General features: G+C 38.4%; 3 protein-coding genes across 4 annotated transcripts; 2 read left to right on the forward strand and 1 right to left on the reverse strand.

Annotated features, from left to right (window-relative positions):
• Nucleotides 1–2,215: 2,215 nt before the first annotated feature.
• On the forward strand, nt 2,216–5,500 carry LOC113700014 (uncharacterized). Its single transcript, XM_027220412.2, has 2 exons — nt 2,216–5,043; nt 5,184–5,500. Exon 1 carries the CDS (start codon nt 2,318–2,320, stop codon nt 4,916–4,918), a length of 2,601 nt encoding a protein of 866 aa, XP_027076213.2. The 5' UTR covers nt 2,216–2,317; the 3' UTR covers nt 4,919–5,043; nt 5,184–5,500.
• Nucleotides 5,501–8,312: 2,812 nt separating this feature from the next.
• Nucleotides 8,313–14,648, reverse strand: LOC113698780 (alpha-mannosidase 2). Its single transcript, XM_027218727.2, has 4 exons — nt 13,900–14,648; nt 13,454–13,603; nt 12,189–12,221; nt 8,313–11,649 (listed from the first exon to the last, which is right to left on the reverse strand). Exons 1-4 carry the CDS (start codon nt 14,449–14,451, stop codon nt 8,914–8,916), a joined length of 3,471 nt encoding a protein of 1,156 aa, XP_027074528.2. The 5' UTR covers nt 14,452–14,648; the 3' UTR covers nt 8,313–8,913.
• A 3,811-nt stretch (nt 14,649–18,459) lies between these two features.
• LOC113698760 (protein transport protein SEC13 homolog B-like) lies at nt 18,460–20,755 on the forward strand. Of its 2 annotated transcripts, none has more exons than XM_072056956.1 (2): nt 18,460–18,635; nt 19,622–20,755. In XM_072056956.1, the coding sequence occupies exon 2, from the start codon at nt 19,703–19,705 to the stop codon at nt 20,609–20,611; it is 909 nt and encodes a 302-aa protein (XP_071913057.1). In that variant the 5' UTR covers nt 18,460–18,635; nt 19,622–19,702; the 3' UTR covers nt 20,612–20,755. The 2 variants fall into 2 exon arrangements, with proteins under 2 accessions (XP_071913057.1, XP_027074496.1); XM_027218695.2 differs by having other exon boundaries at nt 18,462–18,635; nt 19,616–20,755.
• Nucleotides 20,756–21,153: the final 398 nt, after the last annotated feature.

Genomic DNA, 21,153 nt, shown 5'->3' on the forward strand with positions numbered 1-21,153 from the left:
CTCGTTAAATTTAACGAGTAGCTTGAGCTCGATTTTACCGAGCTCGAGTCAAGCTTTTGATCAACTCGCGAGCAGCTTGACTTGCTAGCACCCCAGTCGTACATGTCATCAAATCCATGCAAATATTCCCAATCTGAATATATACGACAAACTGTGTCAATCTGTTTTAACCATTTTGTTTCTTCTCATGATATTGATATCATGCATTAATTTTCTGTCCTTCTGGTGCGCGATGCTCCGTTAATTTATACCGCTAGTGAATAGCAGTACTACTACCGATTACTATGAGCATAGCGTTGTGTGCTTTTGTGCTTGTCCCCAAAAAAAAATAAATGAATGAATAAAGAATACTACTGCTATATTTGCTGGAGAGACTAATTAATTAATCACACAGGCAAATAATAATATACTCCCTCCGTCCCACTTTGATAGTTCTGTTTTTTTTTTCACACAGTTTAAGAAAAAATAGTTAACTTTATTGGAAAAGTAAATTTAGATTGCTATTTTCCTAAAATACCCTCATATTAAATATGGTACAAAATTATGGAAACTTGAATTGATGGTAAAAAAAGAACCAACTTTCATTAAATATGATAGATTTATAGTAATAACTACTTACATAGAATAAGGGTATTTTAGGAAAATTAAAATACAACTACATTCTTCAATTGGAAAGTGGACTACAATTTGGGACAGATGAAAAAGGAATACAGGACTATCAAAGTGGAACGGAGGGAGTATCATTCATACGTGTGGTGTAACGTAACGCCATTGGGATATAAATGATCATGAAAATAAACGTAATGCTTGGATCGAATCAAATGGTGCTTTTCCATTTGACCCCCCCAAAAAAAAAAAAAAAAAAAGATGCCAAATGCAACCTGCATGAACTCGGTCTCGAGGCCCGGCTCATTGGAACAAGAGTCCTGAAGAGGTGAGGCCCACTATTACTGAGATCCAACGTTCCACACCAAAAGTACTGAAAAAACAGATCGCACTAAAATCTATGTCACCTTGGACTCTGTATAGATGGGATGGGGATCTTAACAAGCCCGGCGTGCAACCCACAAAATTTGGGATTTGGGGCAGTACGACCGTTCCTGCAAGATTAAGGGCCAAGATTTATCCTCAAAATTTTGTGCGACTGAAATTACATCATGTAATTCGATTTTCGCATCAAATATGGGGCTCATCACTATCTGTTATGAAAATACATTCTGTGAAAAAAAAGTTATACGATGTATAAAAAAAGTTACGCATAGTTAATAATGATCAAAATTGCCCGAAACAATTGCACATGCAACTGTCCGTGCCCCGAGTCCCAAAATTTGTATCTCAAGCCGACATAGTTCTACACAAAAGCCCCGATAGCCATATCCACTCGCCAGTTGCCCGCTTCAAATTAATTAACTCTGTTTTGGCAGAGTGGGGCCCGGCCTTCTTCAATCTGCACAAAATCTGTTATGGAACGGAAATTGGAAATTGGTTGGTTTTTGTATTTAACAAAAATTAAATATTTGAGAGCACAAAGATTTGTATTTACTCTCAAATATTTAATTTTTGTTAAATACAAAACTTATCAGTTTTCATTCCGTAAAAATATTAATGTAACACTTTTTCTTTTTTAGTTACAAATATTTATGTATTTAATATAAATTAAATGATTCAGAATAAAATATTCATAAAAAGTCAATACTTTACTCGTATAATGGATGAAAACTATAAAGAATTAATACTTTATGGGTCATTTTTTTTAAATATTTAATTATATTAAATAGATAACCTACCGATTTCCTTTTTGTAAGAATATTACTGTAACACTTTTTGAATTTTACTTACAAACATTGACATATTTATCATAAATTAAATATTTGAAAATAAAATATTCATAAAGAGCCGGTACTTTAAATGGGTAATGCATATCTGCCCATAAACTACACTGTTTAAAGTTTATTAATTGTTAATTGATTTGTAGTACTTTATTATTCGTTGGACATATAGCACAAATGGCCAGTATGGTATAAAATTATAATTTGACTCCCTAAAACAATATTTTAATCGTTTGGACTGAATTTGCAAAAGATTAGTAGGTTCAGAGAAGGTCAGTACTATTTTTCAAACTATAGGGGAGGTCAGTGCAAGTGTCAGAAACCTCAGGGGAGGTTTCTGCAATTATCCCTTCTTTTCAATGAAAGCCTTCTGCAGTCTTGATTCTTGAACCCCTCGGATTGAACTGTTCAATTCCAATCTCGAGTACTAGATCGAACTTTGCATTTGTCCAGAGATCGGAAATAGGTGAAAAAAGGCCCCTCCGATCATGGCAGAGCACCACCACCACCACAACCACCACCATCACCGCCCGAGCCGGCTCTCGCTTCCACCACGCACCACTGTTCCTCACACTACGCCAACCACCTCAAGACCCACACCGTATCAAGGATTCCCCTTCCCGCCGGCGACTCCCACCCCAACCCCCTCCAAACACCGCCTGTCCTCTCTCTCCACCAAGACTTCGAGCTCTAAAACCTCTCTCTCCTTCCTCTTCCTCCTTTTCTCCCTTCGCTCCCTCTACTCTCTCCTCCCATTCCTTCGTTCCTCCCCTTCCTCTTTCTCCATCTTCCCCTTCTCTTTCTTAGTCTCTCTCCTCTCTTTCCTCCTCACACTCTCTTTCCCTCTCTTCATTTCCCTATCTTCTTCTTCCTTTAGAGATCATTTTCATCAAAAACAACGCCAGCCCATTTTCTCTTTCACCTCCATTACTCAATCCCAGTATAGACTTCTGGTTGCTAAATCACTCCTCCTAGCCGTAATATTCCTCCTCCGTTTCCAAGCCCTCCGTTACTGCGGTACAGCTGCGTTGATTCTTGCTGAATTGTCCGGAAATGTAGCTGCGCGTTTCATTGCTGAGGGTAAAAATCGCAACTTTATTGGTAAAACTCAAATTGGCATGTCTAAGGTTCGTGGCTTTATTGCCTTGTTTTCTGGGTTGTTTTTGTTATCTATTAGTTGGGATCGTCTTGACTGCTTCCCTTTCTCTTCTATCAACGTTCACAAATTTGGATTGTCATTTTTTCCTGGTCAGAATTGTATTAGAATTTGGCCGATGTTGCTTCCGTTCTTGTCTGGGTTTTTAGGGTGTTATGAGCGGGTTTCGATGAACTGGGGTACTGTTAGGCAACTGGGGCCAAAACGGGTTCGGTTGCTTTCACTGTTTTTCACAACTGTTGTGCTTTTCGTACCTGCTGTGATCAGTATGTTTATATTCGAAGTTGAAGGAGATAGCATTTCCATTGCAAATCTTGGTTGGCCTCTGGCCAATACAGTTGTGTTTGGAGTGCTTTTGAGTGAGAATTACACTGATGAGAAAGTTGCTGCTTCCAAAGATTTTCAGAGGGAGTATCTTGTCACTTTTGTTTGTACAGTTATTTTGGAGTTGTTCTATTTTCCAGAGCTTTCCCTTTGGGGTTTACTGATTTGTGGATTGTTGCTGTGGGTTTCTGTGAGCGAATTGGATCCTGTTCATCCTAATTATATTGAATTAGGTGTTGAATCATCGGACTCATTCGCCATGTCTATTATGAAGCCCATTCGCCACATTTTGAGTGAAAGAAAGTCACGCAAGATTGCTCTTTTCCTGTTGATAAATGCTGCTTACATGGTTATAGAATTTGTGGCGGGTTTCATGAGTAACAGTCTTGGGTTGATATCAGATGCATGTCACATGTTGTTTGACTGTGCTGCCCTTGTGATTGGCTTGTATGCATCGTACATTTCACGCCTCCCAGCAAATGGTCAGTTCAACTATGGTCGTGGAAGATTCGAGGTTCTTTCAGGATATGTGAATGCTGTCTTTCTGGTTCTTGTAGGAGCTCTAATTGTGCTGGAGTCATTTGAGAGGATCTTGGATCCTCAAGAGATCTCTACAAACAGCTTGTTGGCAGTGTCTGTTGGAGGGCTGCTTGTCAATGTAGTGGGATTGATCTTTTTTCATGAGGAGCATCATCATGCGCATGGTGGTTCTGGAACATGTACCCACTCACATTCCCATTCGCACTCAAATTCCCGCTCTGATTCTCATTCCCATCACAGCCACCACCACCATTCACATGACCATAAATGCCAAATTCAGCACAAAACTCACGAGTGTGTTCCTGTTGTCCACAACAGCCATGTGAAACCTTGCTCTGGTGATGCGGAACACCATGTTGGTCATCACGAGCACCATGATTGTGATAATCACCAGAAAAGTGACAAGAAAGAAGGTGAAGAATGTGGAACAATGCAGTGCGACGGTCATGATGATCTCCATCGTTATGATCATGGTGCTGGCACGCTAATCTGTGATGGTTCATTGTGTGTGAATGGCCAATCTCATGGAAGTCATGCTGGTCAGAGTGTGCATGTCTTAGGGGACTTGCATGGTCATGATCATTCACACTTGGAGGAACTTAACAGGAAGCAGCAACACCACCATCATATTGACCATAACATGGAAGGCATCTTCTTGCATGTTTTAGCAGACACCATGGGAAGTGTCGGTGTGGTTGTTGCCACACTCTTAATTAAGTATAAAGGATGGCTCGTTGCAGACCCTGCCTGCTCTATCTTTATATCTGTACTGATTATATCTTCTGTGATTCCATTGCTTAGAAATTCTGCTGAAATCTTGCTGCAAAGAGTTCCAAGAGCTCTTGAGCAGGATCTCAGACAAGCAGTAAATGATGCTATGAAGGTGGATGGTGTGCGTGGAATTCAGAATCTGCACTTTTGGAGTCTGACGAACACTGATGTTGTTGGGACCCTCCATCTTCACATATCAACGGAGGCAAGTAAAGCTTCTGCAAAGGCTCAAGTGTCTCACGTATTAGAGGATGCTGGGATCAAGGATTTAACATTGCAGGTGGAATGTGTTAAATGAGTAGTATTCGACGAAAAATGCTTTTACCAATGAACATCTTGCTGACGTCTTCAGAGATGGCTTTTTGAGTTTGCGGCAACAAGCAGGCATGAGATTGGAAATATTGCCATTACTGATTCACCGGGGTACAGCACTTTCATATTCTAAGTTTTTACCTTGTCCTCTCTTTTTTTTTTTCAATAGCTTTTGTAACATTTTTTTCCATCTGTCAACCATCTGTCAAATGCTGTAATAACAAGCAAGTAATTGTACTGAATATTTTTAGGGGGCTTGGAGTTTAATCTGGCAGAAACACAGGTGGCTGGTACGAAGCAAGTATCCTTTCAAAGCTGGAAGGCTGCAAAAGGAGGATTATCCAATTTTGAGGCACCCAAGCTGATAGGTTTAGTTAGTTTTTGTCAGTTTCTAGGACGAATTTTGGTTTTTTCCAAGAACAAGCAACATCAGTGAGTGTGCTGACAGCAGAAATGCCAGTTGTCGGAAAGGCAGCTGCTTTGATTGCAGGGATGAATATCCCAACTAACAAGAGATACAAAGCAAACTGAGATGCCCATATGCTAGTATGATTATTTATTCGTGTTAGATGAATCATTTCTCTGTTAACATTTCAAAATTTAAAGGGTAGAAATGTGAAACGATTGAAATTAGCTGATTGACAAGCGTATGGATTGTTATCGTTAGGGGAAAAAAAAAAAACAAGCGTATGGGCCGGTATTTCTTAATGCCACACTAGGACTGAAGAATCATAATGGGAATAAGGGGAAAACAAAAAAAAATCGTCCACAGTCCCACGATCGAACAGTCCCTGCCCTCCGAACTTCCAAGTTCCACCTCAATTTAATACCGCCGTTGCAATTGAAATCTGTGTCGGGTGTGAGGGTGGCGCAGATATGGGGAGCTCGGAGGAGAAGGTGGTAGCTGTTATCATGTCGGCGGACCCACTAAAGGTCTGGTCTGTTCAACCAACCATTAGTATCGACTTCCGATTACCACCATCTTTCTCACTTTCCTTGCTTAGAAATGGACCGCTACATGTTTGTGAATTGCCTTTCCTGGTTGAAATTTGAGCATAATTTATAGTAACTGTGCGTATCCCTCCTTGTTTCTTTGACAAAAAATGTTGCAGGCACTCGATTTCGGCCACTTTCTTTTAATACTCCCAAGCCTCTTTTCCCTTTGGCTGGCCAGCCCATGGTTCACCATCATATTTTCTGCTTGTAAAAGGGTATGCCTTTTGATTGTCGTTTTTGAGTAGAATTCCATCCTGAAAAGGACTACTGGAAGAAGAAGAAGAAGATATCGGTATCTTTCCGTTGTGATTCAGCATTAGAATTCGACCGTGCTGTTTGTGCAGATCAAGAACTTGGCACAAATATTTCTGATCGGTTTTTACGAGGAGAGAGAATTTGCTTTATACGTCTCTTCAATCTCCAGTGAGCTTAGAGTCTCTGTCATCAGGCGAACTTTGGCCGTTTGGTTTCTACTAATACTCGATTCCATGCTTTCTTCTTTCCCTTTTTCTTTGTTTTGGCTGCCTAACTTTCCCAAGTTTCCAGTACAAAACTTGAGCATTGAATCTGAGAGTGGTTTTCTGTCCTTTTATAAAAATTATTTTGTAGATATTTGAAAGAAGACGGGCCTCATGGTTCGGCGGGGGACCTTTATTACTTTAGAGATCTCATGATGGAAGATTCTCCTGTGTGTCATCCCATTGCGCATAGTTCTTATTTATTTGACCACCTTAATGATTTTGCTTTCGTCTTACAATAGTCGACCGAGGGAGCATATGGTCGTGTTGTTTCTCCTTGGTGATGAAGAACCACACTATTAGCTTTTGGTATCGATATCCACTTTTTCTTTTTTTTCCTTTTTTTTTGGGAAGCGTTTACGTGTTTTTTGCAATGTTTTGAAAATCGAATCGAATCGACCGGTTTGATCGATTGAACCGCGAATCGACAATGACATCAGTCCGATTCAATGTCATAGTTGACTTTGTCAAAAAATCATGTGTGTGATACCATCTTTGTACAGCTTATTTGTTTTATTTTCTCATACTGATAGAAGCCCTCTGGCACGTCTATTAATCTGACATTTGCTTTTATGATCGAATTGTAGAAATCAAGGTAGTTATGATCGAATTGTAGTATGAAAGTTGCAGTATATACCACACAGTTGTCTTGCACCCTAATGTTGGATCGAAGTCATCTCTTGGGAAGTGGTCTCGCCGCCCTGGTATTCTCTCCATTTTTCTTGTTTATTTATTTTTTTAGCAAAGGAAGTCCGGAGAGGGCAGGGAATTTGAACCCAGGACCTCTAATTCTTAGGTTTCAATCTTAGCCACTAGATCAACGAGGCCTCCTTGGCAGGTATTGTTTTTTGCTTTTTCATGGTTCAGGTAATTTATTCACTTAATTAATGAAGTGCATGTATAGTTTTCCTCCATGTGGTGTAGTTCCCTCAAGAGTTTCAGATTTGTCAAACTCCAAAAATTTCAAGTATTCCATAATTCATAATGTTGGAGGAAGAAGATTAGGATATCATGAATTCTGATTGCGTCTGCCTGTTTGGTCATCCATGTAAGTTGGCGTGACATACAACGCATAATAAACAGTTAAATATATATAAAGATATATATATATATATCTTCAATCCCATGATCTCTTATACAGGGGAAGCTGTGACTGTTGAAGATGAGGTTGTGGTGATCAACTCCATCGTTCTTCCTCACAGGACACTTAATATGAGCGTGCAGGAAGAAATCATTCTGTGAGATAATCAAGCTGCATTTTGGAAGCTCCATTTTGCATTATACTTCTTGGATTTTATGTCATAACTGCTCTTATACCAAAAGTAAATTGCAATGCTAATCGATAGAGCACTCAGAAAGTAAAAATTATAGATTCCATGTTGTATACTGCTACCTCCCGCACCCTATTTAATAATCTGAATGCTTCTTGTATATCGTCATTGTGTAACCTGCAAATGTGCTACTTTCCTTTTGGCCTTTTTTTTATACGAAACAAATACCTAGAGAGAGCTGTCTTATGGACAAAGATAAGAGTGGATCACCAACTGGTCGAATCTTATTGTAGAGGCTGAAGTCTAGTCTGAGTATAGTGCCAATATCAAGTGTAAGTGGTAATCGGATTGCAAAATGAAAGACAGATTGGATTTCAGACCGGGCAATTTATTACACAAGGGAAGTGGAAAATGGGATGACAAAATGAAATCGATGCGCCCAAAACCAATCACAGAAACTGATTTTACCAGGGAATAAACAAAAGGAATGGTGCACAAAGTTGCTCGTTGCCTGTTCACGGCCGTGGCAAGATGAGTGCAACAGTGATTGTCACGCTTCACCCCCGAGTGACAAACTAAGCCATTGATCTCAAAATTTCAAACAGAAAAAGCCGTGCAGTTGCAGGAGGAATGTTTTATAACCAGAAAACAGAGCTTTGGAAGGATCAAAGCTTTGGTCCCTGCTTCAGTGATATAATCATACAAGTGTAACAAACTTAACAGTACATCACCAATTTTTATAAGATGTCTTACAGCGAGATGTTTATCCATATGATATTACCAAATCTATCCAATATGGAACTGCATGTAAAACTTTTAACCCTATCAAAACTTCGGTTTATGATATTCTGACTTTTGTGGAAGACATAATTGCACTGCCCCAATTCTTCCAGCTGATGTAATCTACACATCAGCTCTGTAGCATAGACGCAATCTGAGTACTATGAACAGCCATCTCTAACATAACAGGAATGTCGTATATCTCTGCTATTGATTGTACTTTTCTAACTTGTTGGATCATCTATGCACCTTGAGAAGTTAATTGGTCCCATACCCCAGTGAAGCAGGGAATCTGTCCAACCTGATTTGGTAGCAGAGAATGGATAAAAGCTAGGCAATCCTCTGTGCCACCAATGAACCAGAGATGGAATCAGTGAGAGAAAAGAAACAAAGTTGGTATTCTTGTGACTTCTAAGTCATTCATGAGGCCGTAGATCCAATTTATAAGCCTGAATTTCCATGGGAGATATGAGGACATGCCCTTCTCGAGCACCTTCCTGAAACTGCTCACTGTAACCAAGCATCTCCGTGTCATCATGTAAAAGGTTTAGAGAAGTTGCTTTTGCATTCAACACTGCAAGCCCCTTGAACATGTCAAATAAATTGACAGGCACATCGGCCACGCTCATACATTCAGACCTGCCCTTCCTACAATATGAGGAGTCCCAGTGTCGTCTTTGCAAAATCAGAACAAATCTAGCCTCTTGAAGGGGCTGTTGTGAGTATTTAGAAGGGCGAGGGACCTTGAAGTTCACTACATGCAAGTCACAGGGTAAGGGAGCTGCCAAAGGAGAGAAAGATCTAGGAGGTGGCTGCACAGATATCTCCTGAGACTTCTTGGCAACAAATACATGTACAGGATAATTCAAGTGGGCACCAACCAACTGTGATAAAAGAGAGGGACTTAAAGGATGAGAGCTTGAGACAGGATCTGCAATTTGTGAAATGTTGGATTCCAGAAGGATATGAAAGACAACATTCATCGGACGGTTATCCATCACTCCTTGGCCAAGACCACGTCCATCATCTCTCGTTAGACGGCGATCAAGCATAATCTCTAAATATCCATTCTTAAGGCTTGCCACACCAAGTGATTGCCGAGTATGGACAGAGAAGCGCAGTCCATTGGAGGCTTGCATGAATGCTAGAGATGGCATTGGATAGTAATTTCCCTGTGGGGGGATCTTGTCATAGGTCTGTCTACGGCTCATTTGGTACCCATTCAAATCAGAGTAGAAAATCCTCTTATTATCAACATCAGTCTTGTACCTAGCTATCAACTCTCTGTCATTGAATTCATGTCCAAGAAGTTCAACATGATATTCCTTCTCAATTAGATGTTCTTGTATGGTCTTATCACCATTATACATGCGGGTACTATGGGAAACTGGGCTTTTGTCATATGCTGTCTTAGGACAAGAGTACACTTCCTGAACCAAATGGCCCTCTGAGACCACCAATATTCCACCTGCCCGGACGATAGACTCAGCATCACCATTTGGTTTAAAAAGATAGGCTCCACTTTCCGTGCTTGAGTACATACCTAGTTCCTCAGCAACAATATTTTGGGAACCATCAATATTGCTTATTTTCTGCAACAACCCAAGGTCGACTTGGAAGGTGAGTTTCCTATGTTGATTACTGATCTCGATGGCGTCACCTTCTACTTTTGAGCAAGCATATGGAGCGGGACAGGGTAAATCATCAGCACTGGAAATTTGAAGTCTTGCCGGTTTGGCCTTTTCACATCCCACGAAACCATTAGCAACATAGTATGTTTGCAGTCCCATAGGAGGGATAGAAGCTTTCCAGTAAAGACGATGGTTTCCAGTAAAATGTTTGCTTCTACCATGGTGCAATTCAGGAGAAATTTGGCTTTTTACACAGGTCCAGTTCGAGTCCAGAACTGTTACATCTGGTCTTTGAACAACAACCATGATGATCTCATTTCTTGTTTGTTCCAGGGGATTAAACACAACCACAGTTTGAACTGTCCCCTCCTGAGCGCTAATGGCTTTATGTACTGGTTGAGCATCATATTTAGATCTCACTTGTGCTGGCTCGAATTGAGCTGGGTTATGATCATTTTTCTCATGGCGGATGCCCAGCAGCACTTCTATGGCCTTGGACATGAAAATCTGGAGGTCCTGTAAAGCCATATGCATCCGTGTCCCATAGTCTTTAACCACATGATCCTTTGCAGTACCAGTCACTCCATCATGATGCTGAAATAAAGCTAGGTTCCTTCTTGCAGCTGTCAGCTTGTAAGAGAATCCAGTCGGTAATTTTTCACACTGTGCTCTCTGGCAATACCCCAGCAAAAAAGCCATCATTATTTCAGCACTGCGAAGTGTCTGTTCGAGTACACGATCAACAGCCTTGAAGAAAGGCCGGGAAACATAATAACCACTCCAGTAATCCTGTTGTCTATCAGCATAAGTAAAGAAATCACCTGATAAAGATGGAAAACCACCTCTTTGAGCAGATCCAACCTCATGATGACGAGAATAATTAACTCTGTCAGCCTCTTCATGTAGAGTTTGGAAATAATCTTCAAGAGTACCAAACTTTGCTTCAGCATTCAAGCTAGGATCAGAGTTAATATAATCAAACAGCATTTGATAGTTCCTAAACTGAGCTTCAGCTTCATCAATGCTGATGTAACGGAAATCATCTCCAAGGGGAACAAGCAGTGTATTTGTTCGGTACAATGTCGATTTCTTCCTATATTGATCTAAAAGCATATTCGCTCTCTCCTTCACATTCTCCTGGGTGGTCTCTATCGGATGTTTTCCCCAAGGACAGAGCTCATATACAAAACCCCGCATACGAGCAAAGTCAAACTGACAACAGATTGCAGGCTCTGGCCCACAAGTATGCGGAATATCATAAGAATAGAACGGCATCATGTGGACAAACATATCAGTTGTTTCCTCAGCATCCCAGCTCTGTCTCCATACATATTCCAAATTTTTAGTCAAAGCCAGTTCCTTCTTCAACTCATAATGCGTCCTCTGTATAAGCATGTTCTCAAAACCCATGCGACGGAGCAGATATGCCATAGTTGATGAATAACCAAAAGGATCTATAGCCCAAGAGTTTTTAGGAATAACTCCAACAGTTTCATTTAACCACATATTTCCTTCAGTTATCTGGTTAAGAATTGCAAGACAAATTAGGAGGAACTTTTAAAATTGTTTGAGACTAATTTCCACTACCATCAGCAAATATTTGAAGAAAAGAAGCAGTGACAATATTTTAAACTCTATCTGCAGTACAGACCAGCCACACACTAGCTTCTAACTCTCCAAAAAGGTAAAGTCTCAGAAATAAAAGTTGTATCTACTAAAGACACCAACGATAAAGCTTATATCTTTAGGCTCCAAGAAGTCAGTAATTAAGGTTCCAGTTTTCCAAGATAAGTACAATCAAACTAGTTTTGATACAACCAAGCAAAAGACACAAGAAGACTAGACCCAATGTGCTATAGTTTGTTTCCATATAGAACAACCTTGTGCTAATCTTATCATAAAAAGCAATTATATAAAATTTAAAAAAAAAAAAAAAAAAAAACTATCCAGGATGCAGCAGTTGACAAGAAAAGCAAACTTATTGTGGTAAACTAGCAAATCAATCAAATACAGCCATGGAGGAATACGAGGAACTGATTCTAGAAATGCCTGCTGTTTACCTGTTCAAGGATCGCAAAATAATGTGAATTAGCCTGCACAAAGAAAAATAAAGTATAGCAGTTAGACATCATTAGCAAACTTAAGAAATTATGATAATTATGTTACACAATCAATGCTAACAAAGCAAGACCCCTGTGGAGAGATGGACTCATCTGTGAATGGAAAAAGCTAATAATTTTCAATAGTTTTCCTTCCAGAGAAGATGAAGATGCTCATTCTGATTATAATGACCAACAAGATTATTCCTTTACAAGGTTTGCACTTACTTCACCAGAATTGAGGCAATCTAAGCAAAATTTTACCATACAAGTAAAAAATCAGGGAAAAAAGGGACAAAAAGTAGGTTACACTCACAACTGGAAAAAGGTTAAGGAGTATGAGATGACTATTTCATATATTCAACGTACATATAGAAGTATGGAAAAATGTTTACATGACAATCGCAAAAGTTCCCAGCACACTGATGTGCAAATCATCACAAGAGTAAGAACATGAAGCTGAAGGCAAATATTCGTGGGTACACCACAGACGCGTAGTATTCTCTTCCCAAGCTGACATCTGAGTGGACTTTTCTTAGGTTTCCTTCTAGTTTTCTCTTTCCAAGCTGATGTCTGAGTAGATTTTCTTTAGGTTTCCTTCGTGGAATGGAGGTTCTGGGGCTCAACTGAAATAAGTTTTTGTTTGGAATGCGTTTCCCACTTTTACTTTCTAAACCACAAAGGATATGAAAAATATAAGTTGCAATGGCTTTTCCCATTCAGATTGTTCCAGTATACCAAGCAAATCAGCTTCAGTTGGTTCCCATAATAAACAAAATCAGATAAGTGACTACCAGAGTAGCAATCGTACCAGCCTGTATCATGTACCTAATTAGTATCAAATATATCTGTCGGAGCCTCTCCTAAATCCATCATCATCCATCAAGGAGATCATGATGTGCAAGCTGACTTCTTTTCAGTGCTAGCACAAACCAATCACCTATGTTACTAAATGAGTAAATGACATCTTGCAGAGTAGTTCCAAGATTATAATTAATACTTTTAGTTTCATTTTGACATCTTGGACTGGTCATAACTTCAAGTACCTCAGGTATTCCTTCAATTTGCTTATCAGATGACTTCATATGGCACGTTCTCCACAAGGACCACAACTAATAAACATCGACCAAACCAGCTAAAAATGAATAACCACAAGAGCATTCACGATAGAAGAAAGTACGCTTGTGTATCAACTAGAAACCACGCATGTTAGGCTATGAACTTACCTCATCATTCATCACCCAGCCACCACCAACAATTTCCAACTGCCCATTCTTCACTAAATTGATGAACGACTCTCTTTTGGTATCTGAAGCATCCCTCCACCATCTCTCCAGATAAGACATCTCTTCCCAAATAAATTTTCGCCGACTATCCTGTACAATCCGATCATAGATAACAGCAAATAAACAGCAGACTCTAAAACTCGGTAAACCAATAACTCCGCTATATAGTAAAGGTTGATGATAAAACCCCTCAATAATTACCACTAACAGCGCACTAGAATCGTATTAGAAGGCCATTAAATATCATTTGTTCTTGTTTTTCTTTCTTTTTCCTACTGGCACCAAAACAGCATGGCCCCCAACTCCAAACTGAATTAGAGTCATGAAATGAAAACCAACCAAAATTGTAAGCTGCCGTTTGGCACAAGCATTAGTATTAGTATTACCTTAGACAGCGTCTCCACAATTGTATCCAGAATATGCCTAGACTGCCTATCATAGTACTCCTCGACGGTGAGACGCCAACCAGGATCATTATGCGAATGTGGAACCACAAATATCTTGAGTTTCTCGTTATCCCACTCGTTCCCTTTATAAGTAACCTTCCAGCCTTGCTTCCAGGCCCCGCCATCTTTGTCCAAGAACTGGATCTTGTCGTACAAATCCTTTGTCGTTATGTCCACGACAGCAGCCGAAACGGCGTTGCTGCTGGCAGGCGATTTGCGGTAAACGGGCTTTCGGGTCCTGCCGGAGAACCGGGTTCGGGCAGCCCCGAGGTGGGAGGAGAGAAGGGGTTTAGGGAAGCCGTAGCTGAAGACAATGAGGAGGAAGAGGAGAAGAGAGACGGAGAGTCCGATGGTGAAGAAGTTGGCGAGGATGAAGTCCTTTAACGCCGTGCGCCTGCGGGATTTGCGGGGTTGTTTTGCGGCGTGTTTGGTGGTTGATGGGAGAAAAGAGTGGGCCCAGCCGCCTCCGCCGCGGCGGGAGGAGAAAGCCATCAGGAAGCAGTGGTTACGAACCGATGATGGTGGTGGTGGTAGTGGAGATAGATCTCAAGGAAGACGACTGTCGAGTGTCGACTTGTCGAGTCTATGTTATGCAACGAGAACACTGGGAAATAGTCCAGCAATCTGGTCATGGGCGTGGGACCACAGTTCTTTTTTCCTTTTTTTTTTTTTTGAGTCTTCTTCTAAGTTAACAATACAAAATCGATGGGATTATCAAATTGCGAGCAGATATTAACCAGTTTGGAGTCGACGATTTTTCTTGTATTCGTAATTTGTACTAGAATTTATTCCCCCCCCCCCCCCCCCCCGGCAAAAATAAAAGGCTGTAAAACATGATGACCTTTTTCTGGTAAAATATGAACCGCCTTCGGGTACATTTCTTCTTTAAATACCAGCGTTTTGAAATACGTGGTTATGGGTACGGTGCAAATAAAATAATATTTTCAAATAATTGACTATTCAATACATCCAATCAGCTAGCAACTATGAGAATTTTAAATGTTCATTTGGATGTAGGTCAAGAGATTTCTTGATCTGTATTTCAAAAAATTCAGGCTTTTCAGTGGGTTTGTAGGCACTCGTCTCGGAACATCTTTCGATCTCCTTCCTCTAATATAGAGTATAAGTAGGTTTAGAATAATTCTATCGTATTCAATAAAAAAAAATACATCCAATCAGTCAAAGGTGCAAATTGCATAACATTTTGTTTCAAGGGATGAAGCACAAATTAAATAAAAGTTCAAAAGAATTAAGTGTGTTTAAACTTAGGGCAAAAAACCTCAACGATAAATCAAACTATTTTTTTTGTTTCGATTCAACCACTCAACTAACTAATCGGTCCACTCGTGACTATTTTGTCGAATTTTGCTTTTAATCTACAAGCTAAACGTGTCCACTAAACTTTTCAACTCAAAGAAAAAAATTTTAACGTCTGCTAAACTGCTCTAATCATATACTTTTAACTGCTCAATTATTTTTTTTTATTCAAAATGATCACTCGACTCACAAATACGTATATCAGTGGCCATTTTGTTCAAATTCGGTGTTAAATATAACAAAATGAATGCACATGCAAAAAATCATAAATCTTAGATAAGGCAAAAATCTTAAATTTAGCCATTGAACCATACAAAACAACATATTCTTAGTAATCTTTGTTCAAATTGGATACTCAACTCACCAAAATAGTATATTAACGAGTTTTCATTCAAAATTTATCATTAGATCTACTATTTTCATTCAAATTTCACGTTCTTGGAAGCAATACATAATAACTTGAATATATAATTTAGACTTTTTGTCAAAACTTATAAATTAGAATATATTAAAGCAACTACTCATTTTTTAAATTTTATTTTTGTTAGTTAAAAAAAATCAAAACTCTAGCTGAAAAAAATTTTAAAATTGATCATATGAAATTGTCCTTGTTTTTTGTAGATGAAATGCACATAGAGCTCATTCCGTTAGCGTTCATAGAAACACTTGACTAAATGACCTAGTATGTAGATTTAAGAGTTCAATGACTATATTGAAATAAAAAAAAAAATTTATTTGAGTGATCAAAAGTGTACTAGTCATTGGAGTTTTCGGATTTGGATTGAGAAGTTCAGCGGACATATTTGATCTTAAATTTTGACATGTGACTTGCATGTGTTAGGTTTATTTCGTAAATTATGAGAAAAACTCATGAAATGACCACAAGTATACTAATTAATTAGTTGAATGGCTAAATTGAGATGAAAATAGTTTGATGATTAAAAACTGATGTATAAAATGGCCACCAAGACCTTTTATCCTCAAACTGACAATTTGCAAATTCTCGTAGTTGCATTAAAACTGACAAGACATTTTTACCGTGTTAAATTAAAAAAATAAATAAATAGAAAATAGAAAAGCGATATGGGTGTAATGATTAAAACAAAAACAAAATAGATAGTCCCGGTTGCGCTTTCCCTTCCGATGAGAATCTAAAGCAATCAAATCGTGCATATGTTTCTTTAATTTTAGGAGGGGGCTAAATTAACGCCTTCCATGTTGAGTCCATGTCCTGTACATTTTACTTGATAACAATAATGGCCTTAGCTTTTAAAGTTTATTTGATACTTTTTTTTTATAATTTAAAGAAACATATTTTTACCTAGGGAAAATAGGAAAAACAAAAGTTTGCATTGTAGTGGAGAATATTTCCACACAGTTTACAAGTGTATAACAATATTAATTTCTAATTTAAAATAAACTTAGCAACCTAGAACTTTTCAATTACAAATAACGATGTAAATGGTAGTGTCTATATATTTCAATTGCATAAAATTAAAATCTAGACAGTTTTCAAGGTGGAATATGCAATCATATTGATTTAAAACAAACGCCTCCATTTGGTCACATTTGGTTATGTATAAGTGTTAAAAAAAATTTTAAACAAAATAAAGGTTGTAGGTAATAATAGAAAAAGAGGAATAAACTGGAGCGGCTTTAGAGAAAAATAAATGTTGAAAAAAAAAAAGGAATTTTATATAAAACTCACAATGAAGTATTGCATGTTTTCCTTTCCAAAATTTTTTTTCCCTCTAGAAAAGATATTGCAATATTTGATTTGATGCTTAAAAGTTAAGGGTGCAAGTATCTAACGCATATAAGATGTGAATTTAACCTCTCCCTTAACTTTTTTTATTACTACTGTCTCTTGTGAAAGTACTTTCAGAGGCAAAAGTACTTCCCATTTTTTCCCCCCCTTTTCCATTCTTCTTTTCATGGACACGCAAAATAGCCCACATTCTGAACGCACTTTTAGTTAAATATGGCTTTTGAGCATTTGTTCGACTATAAAGAATGATGCATTAATTACCGATGAAAAGGGGGCTAATTTCTCAGATTATTTGTATTTAAAAAAAATAACCGTCAAATGTACCTCTGACAGGAGTCTTTCTAATTGTATAGCGGCCGTGCTGACTCAGCACGGCCCCGTAACTAAAAATTTGACTAAATATTCTCTGCAAAAAATTCAGTGGTGCCAGTAGATGCCAGACCGGGACGTGCTGACTGGGCACGTCCGGTCAGACCGAAAACGAACTTGATCAGAGCATTTGTCAGCCGGGGACGTGCTTCAAATTAAATTCATCATTATTGAATATAAAATAAGAGTTATCAAATGACTGAATGATGTGGTAATATATGAGTAGATTTGAATCATGATATCTTACCAAAAAAGGACTATAATAGTTTATAAGCAAATACACATAACCTATTTGAAGTATCGGCTCTTTACAGATATTTTATTTTCAAATATTTAATTTATGATAAATATATTAACATTTGTAATTAAAAATTAAAAAGTGTTAAAATAATATTCTTGCAAAAAAAAATCAGTAGGTTATCTATTTAATATAAATTAAATATTTTTTAAAAAATAAATGGCCTCATAAACTATTAATTTTTTATGACTTTCATCCATTACATGAGTAAAGTATTGGCTCTTTATGGATATTTTATCTTGAATCATTTAATTTATGTTAAATACATAAATATTTATAACTAAAATTGAGAAAGTGTTATATTAATATTTCTACGGAAGAAAAACTGGTAGGTTTTGTGTTTAACAAAAATTAAATATTTGAGAGTAAATACAAATCTGTATTTGAGAATAAATATTTGTGATAAAGTAAATATTTGAAAATAAAATTCATGTAAAGAGCCGGTACTTTAAATAGGCAATACGTATTTGTCTATAAACTACGCTCGTTAAAGTTTATTAATTGTTAATTAATTTGTAATACTTTGCCATTCATTAGACATGTAGCACAAAGGACAAATCAGGTACAAAATTCTAATTTCACTCTCTAAAATAATATTTTAATAATTTGGACTGAATTTGTAAAGGATTAGTAACCTCAGGGGAGGTCAGTGTAATTGTTCAAACCACAGGGGAGGTAAGTATAAATGTCAGAAACCTCAGGGGAGGTTTCTGAAATTATCCCAAAAGAAAAAGAAAAGTTAGTACTATAGAATACATTCTATTCCATGTCCAAGCAAACCCTTGAACAATAGAGGTGCAAAGGCGTTTCTTCTGTGTCTCAAATCTCATCAGCTGGGATTCTCTAGTAATATTCCCTAGCTCCTCCCGATCCATCGGAGCCAATACGCTCAGTGCCGGATCCCTATTTTACACCAATTCGCCGGTAAACCTCCATTCCTTCCCCCCACTGATTTCCTTTTATATCTACTTTTTTGGGTTCAAGATCTATATATTGAATGTGTAGATCTTTCCCGTAGATTTAGGTGTCTTAAACTTTGTCTAAATTAAGTTCATGAATAGGGAATTTCAATTCGGATTAGATGACATACCAGTTGTAATCGATTGTACGTTCGGAAACACGGAGATCTTTATAAATTCAGGGGTTGGAATATTTTTTGCGGGCTACAACTAGATCATGCTTAGACGGAAAACTGGTGAATAATTGATCATTTGCTGCTCAAGATAGTTGTTGATTTTAGGCTTACTTATCTTATAGCTTAGGGGCTTTATCCGTCTTTGGTTTCATTTCTTTTATTTATTTATTTTGGTTTGAGTAAAACGGTGAAAAAGTGTTCACAGATTCTTTCTTCGTTTTTTGTTTAATGGACATAATGTATTTTATCCTCAAGGGCATGAGGTATTTGTGGGACGTGAATTGTTTAGATTAATCTAATGATCAGAATGGAACATCTGATTCCAGATTAATGTCTACAATGAAACGTATAATTGCGGATTCATGATAATATTCATTCGTCTTTCTGGGGATTGAGATAACTGGATGTCATTGGGTTAAACTGATTTTCACTGTTTCTTTTTTCTGTCATTAGGATGATGACACTATTGCTTAGGGCTTTTCATTTTGCCAGTAATTTAAGTTCACAAAGCATTCTTCTGTCTACTTTGTCCATCCGTGAGCTTGTACCTTTCATTGTACTCCTTTTCAGGCATACATCGATAATTAGTGCCAATTAATGACCACTGTCACATGACCATGAGTTTCAGCAAAGTATCCACATTGGATAGGATTTTTGGTTAAATCAGTTTCTAGTATTATAGTTCAAATTTGCTAGCCTTTCAGATTTTTTTCGAGCACTTGTAATTTTGAACAAAAAATGCACATTTGATTTTGATCTGTAATTACAGGAGCAGATAGCAGCTGTACAAGTGTGACTTAGAGGAGGTTGCAGACATAAAAATCTAGTGCTAAATTAATCAAGAGGTAATAACATAATGCCGGCACAGAAGATTGAAACGGGTCATAATGACACGGTTCATGATGTTTCTATGGACTACTATGGAAAACGAGTTGCAACAGCTTCATCTGACTCCACCATAAAGGTTATTGGTGTGAGTAACAATAATACTTCCCAGCACCTTGCCACTTTGAGTGGTCATCAAGGTCCTGTTTGGCAGGTTGCTTGGGCACACCCTAAATTTGGCTCACTTCTTGCATCTTGTTCCTATGACGGTAAGGTTATCATCTGGAAGGAAGGTAATCAAAATGAGTGGTCACAGGCTCACGTGTTCAGTGACCATAAGTCATCAGTCAATTCTATTGCATGGGCGCCACATGAACTTGGGCTCTGCTTGGCTTGCGGATCCTCTGATGGAAATATTTCAGTGTACACAGCTAGGTCGGATGGTACCTGGGACACCACAAGAATAGATCAAGCTCATCCCGTTGGAGTGACCTCGGTTTCATGGGCTCCTTCAACAGCTCCTGGTGCTTTAGTTGGAACAAGTATCCTTGACCCTGTTCAGAAGCTAGCATCTGGTGGTTGTGACAATACTGTAAAGGTCTGGAAACTGTATAATGGCATTTGGAAGATGGATTGCTTCCCCGCTCTTCAGATGCATGCTGATTGGGTGAGAGATGTTGCTTGGGCGCCCAATTTGGGGCTTCCAAAGTCCACCATCGCCAGTGCTTCACAAGATGGTACTGTTGTCATATGGACCGTAGCTAAAGAAGGTGATCAATGGGAAGGTAAGGTTTTGAGGGACTTTAAGACCCCAGTCTGGAGGGTCTCATGGTCTCTTACTGGAAATTTGCTGGCTGTGGCTGCTGGAGACAACAATGTCTCCATGTGGAAGGAAGCTGTTGATGGGGAGTGGCAGCAAGTCACCACTGCTGACCAATAGATTTCAGATTACTCTGTTTTGGTACTTTTGTTGGACGACCAGTTCCATAGTTTTTATTTCTTTCTGATTTTGTTTGAGTGGGTGTCATGTGATTACTAGCAGCATTGAGTTAGATTATATGAAAGGAATTGAAAGTTTGAACCATTTCTCATGCGCAATTCATTTGTTTAATGATCTGATTGATATTCTCGCGATCAAAGTTGTTGTGGCTCTATCCTTAATAGTTTTGGGGGCCTTTCCTTTTTGGTTTGGTCAGTGCGCTGTACCGTCGGCTGGATGAATTCGATTACAATTGTTTTTGGGCATATAGATTTATTAATTCAGAGCAATTGACTGGCTCTCAGTGATAGGAGAACTTATTGGCCGATGCACATCTCTTTAGCAGTTGCAAGCGATGCCGTTATTGATTGTTCGAAGCTGTAGACTGTAGCGTTCCATGTAACTTTTGAAATCAACTTTTATCATACAAAAACCACGACTTTGTGTCTCTTAGAAAAGCGAATCAGAAAGGAAAGCGCATTCCTAAAAGCTAAAACTGAGAG

This window comes from Coffea arabica, chromosome 7c (assembly GCF_036785885.1).
Source record: "Coffea arabica cultivar ET-39 chromosome 7c, Coffea Arabica ET-39 HiFi, whole genome shotgun sequence".
NCBI lineage: Eukaryota > Viridiplantae > Streptophyta > Magnoliopsida > Gentianales > Rubiaceae > Coffea > Coffea arabica.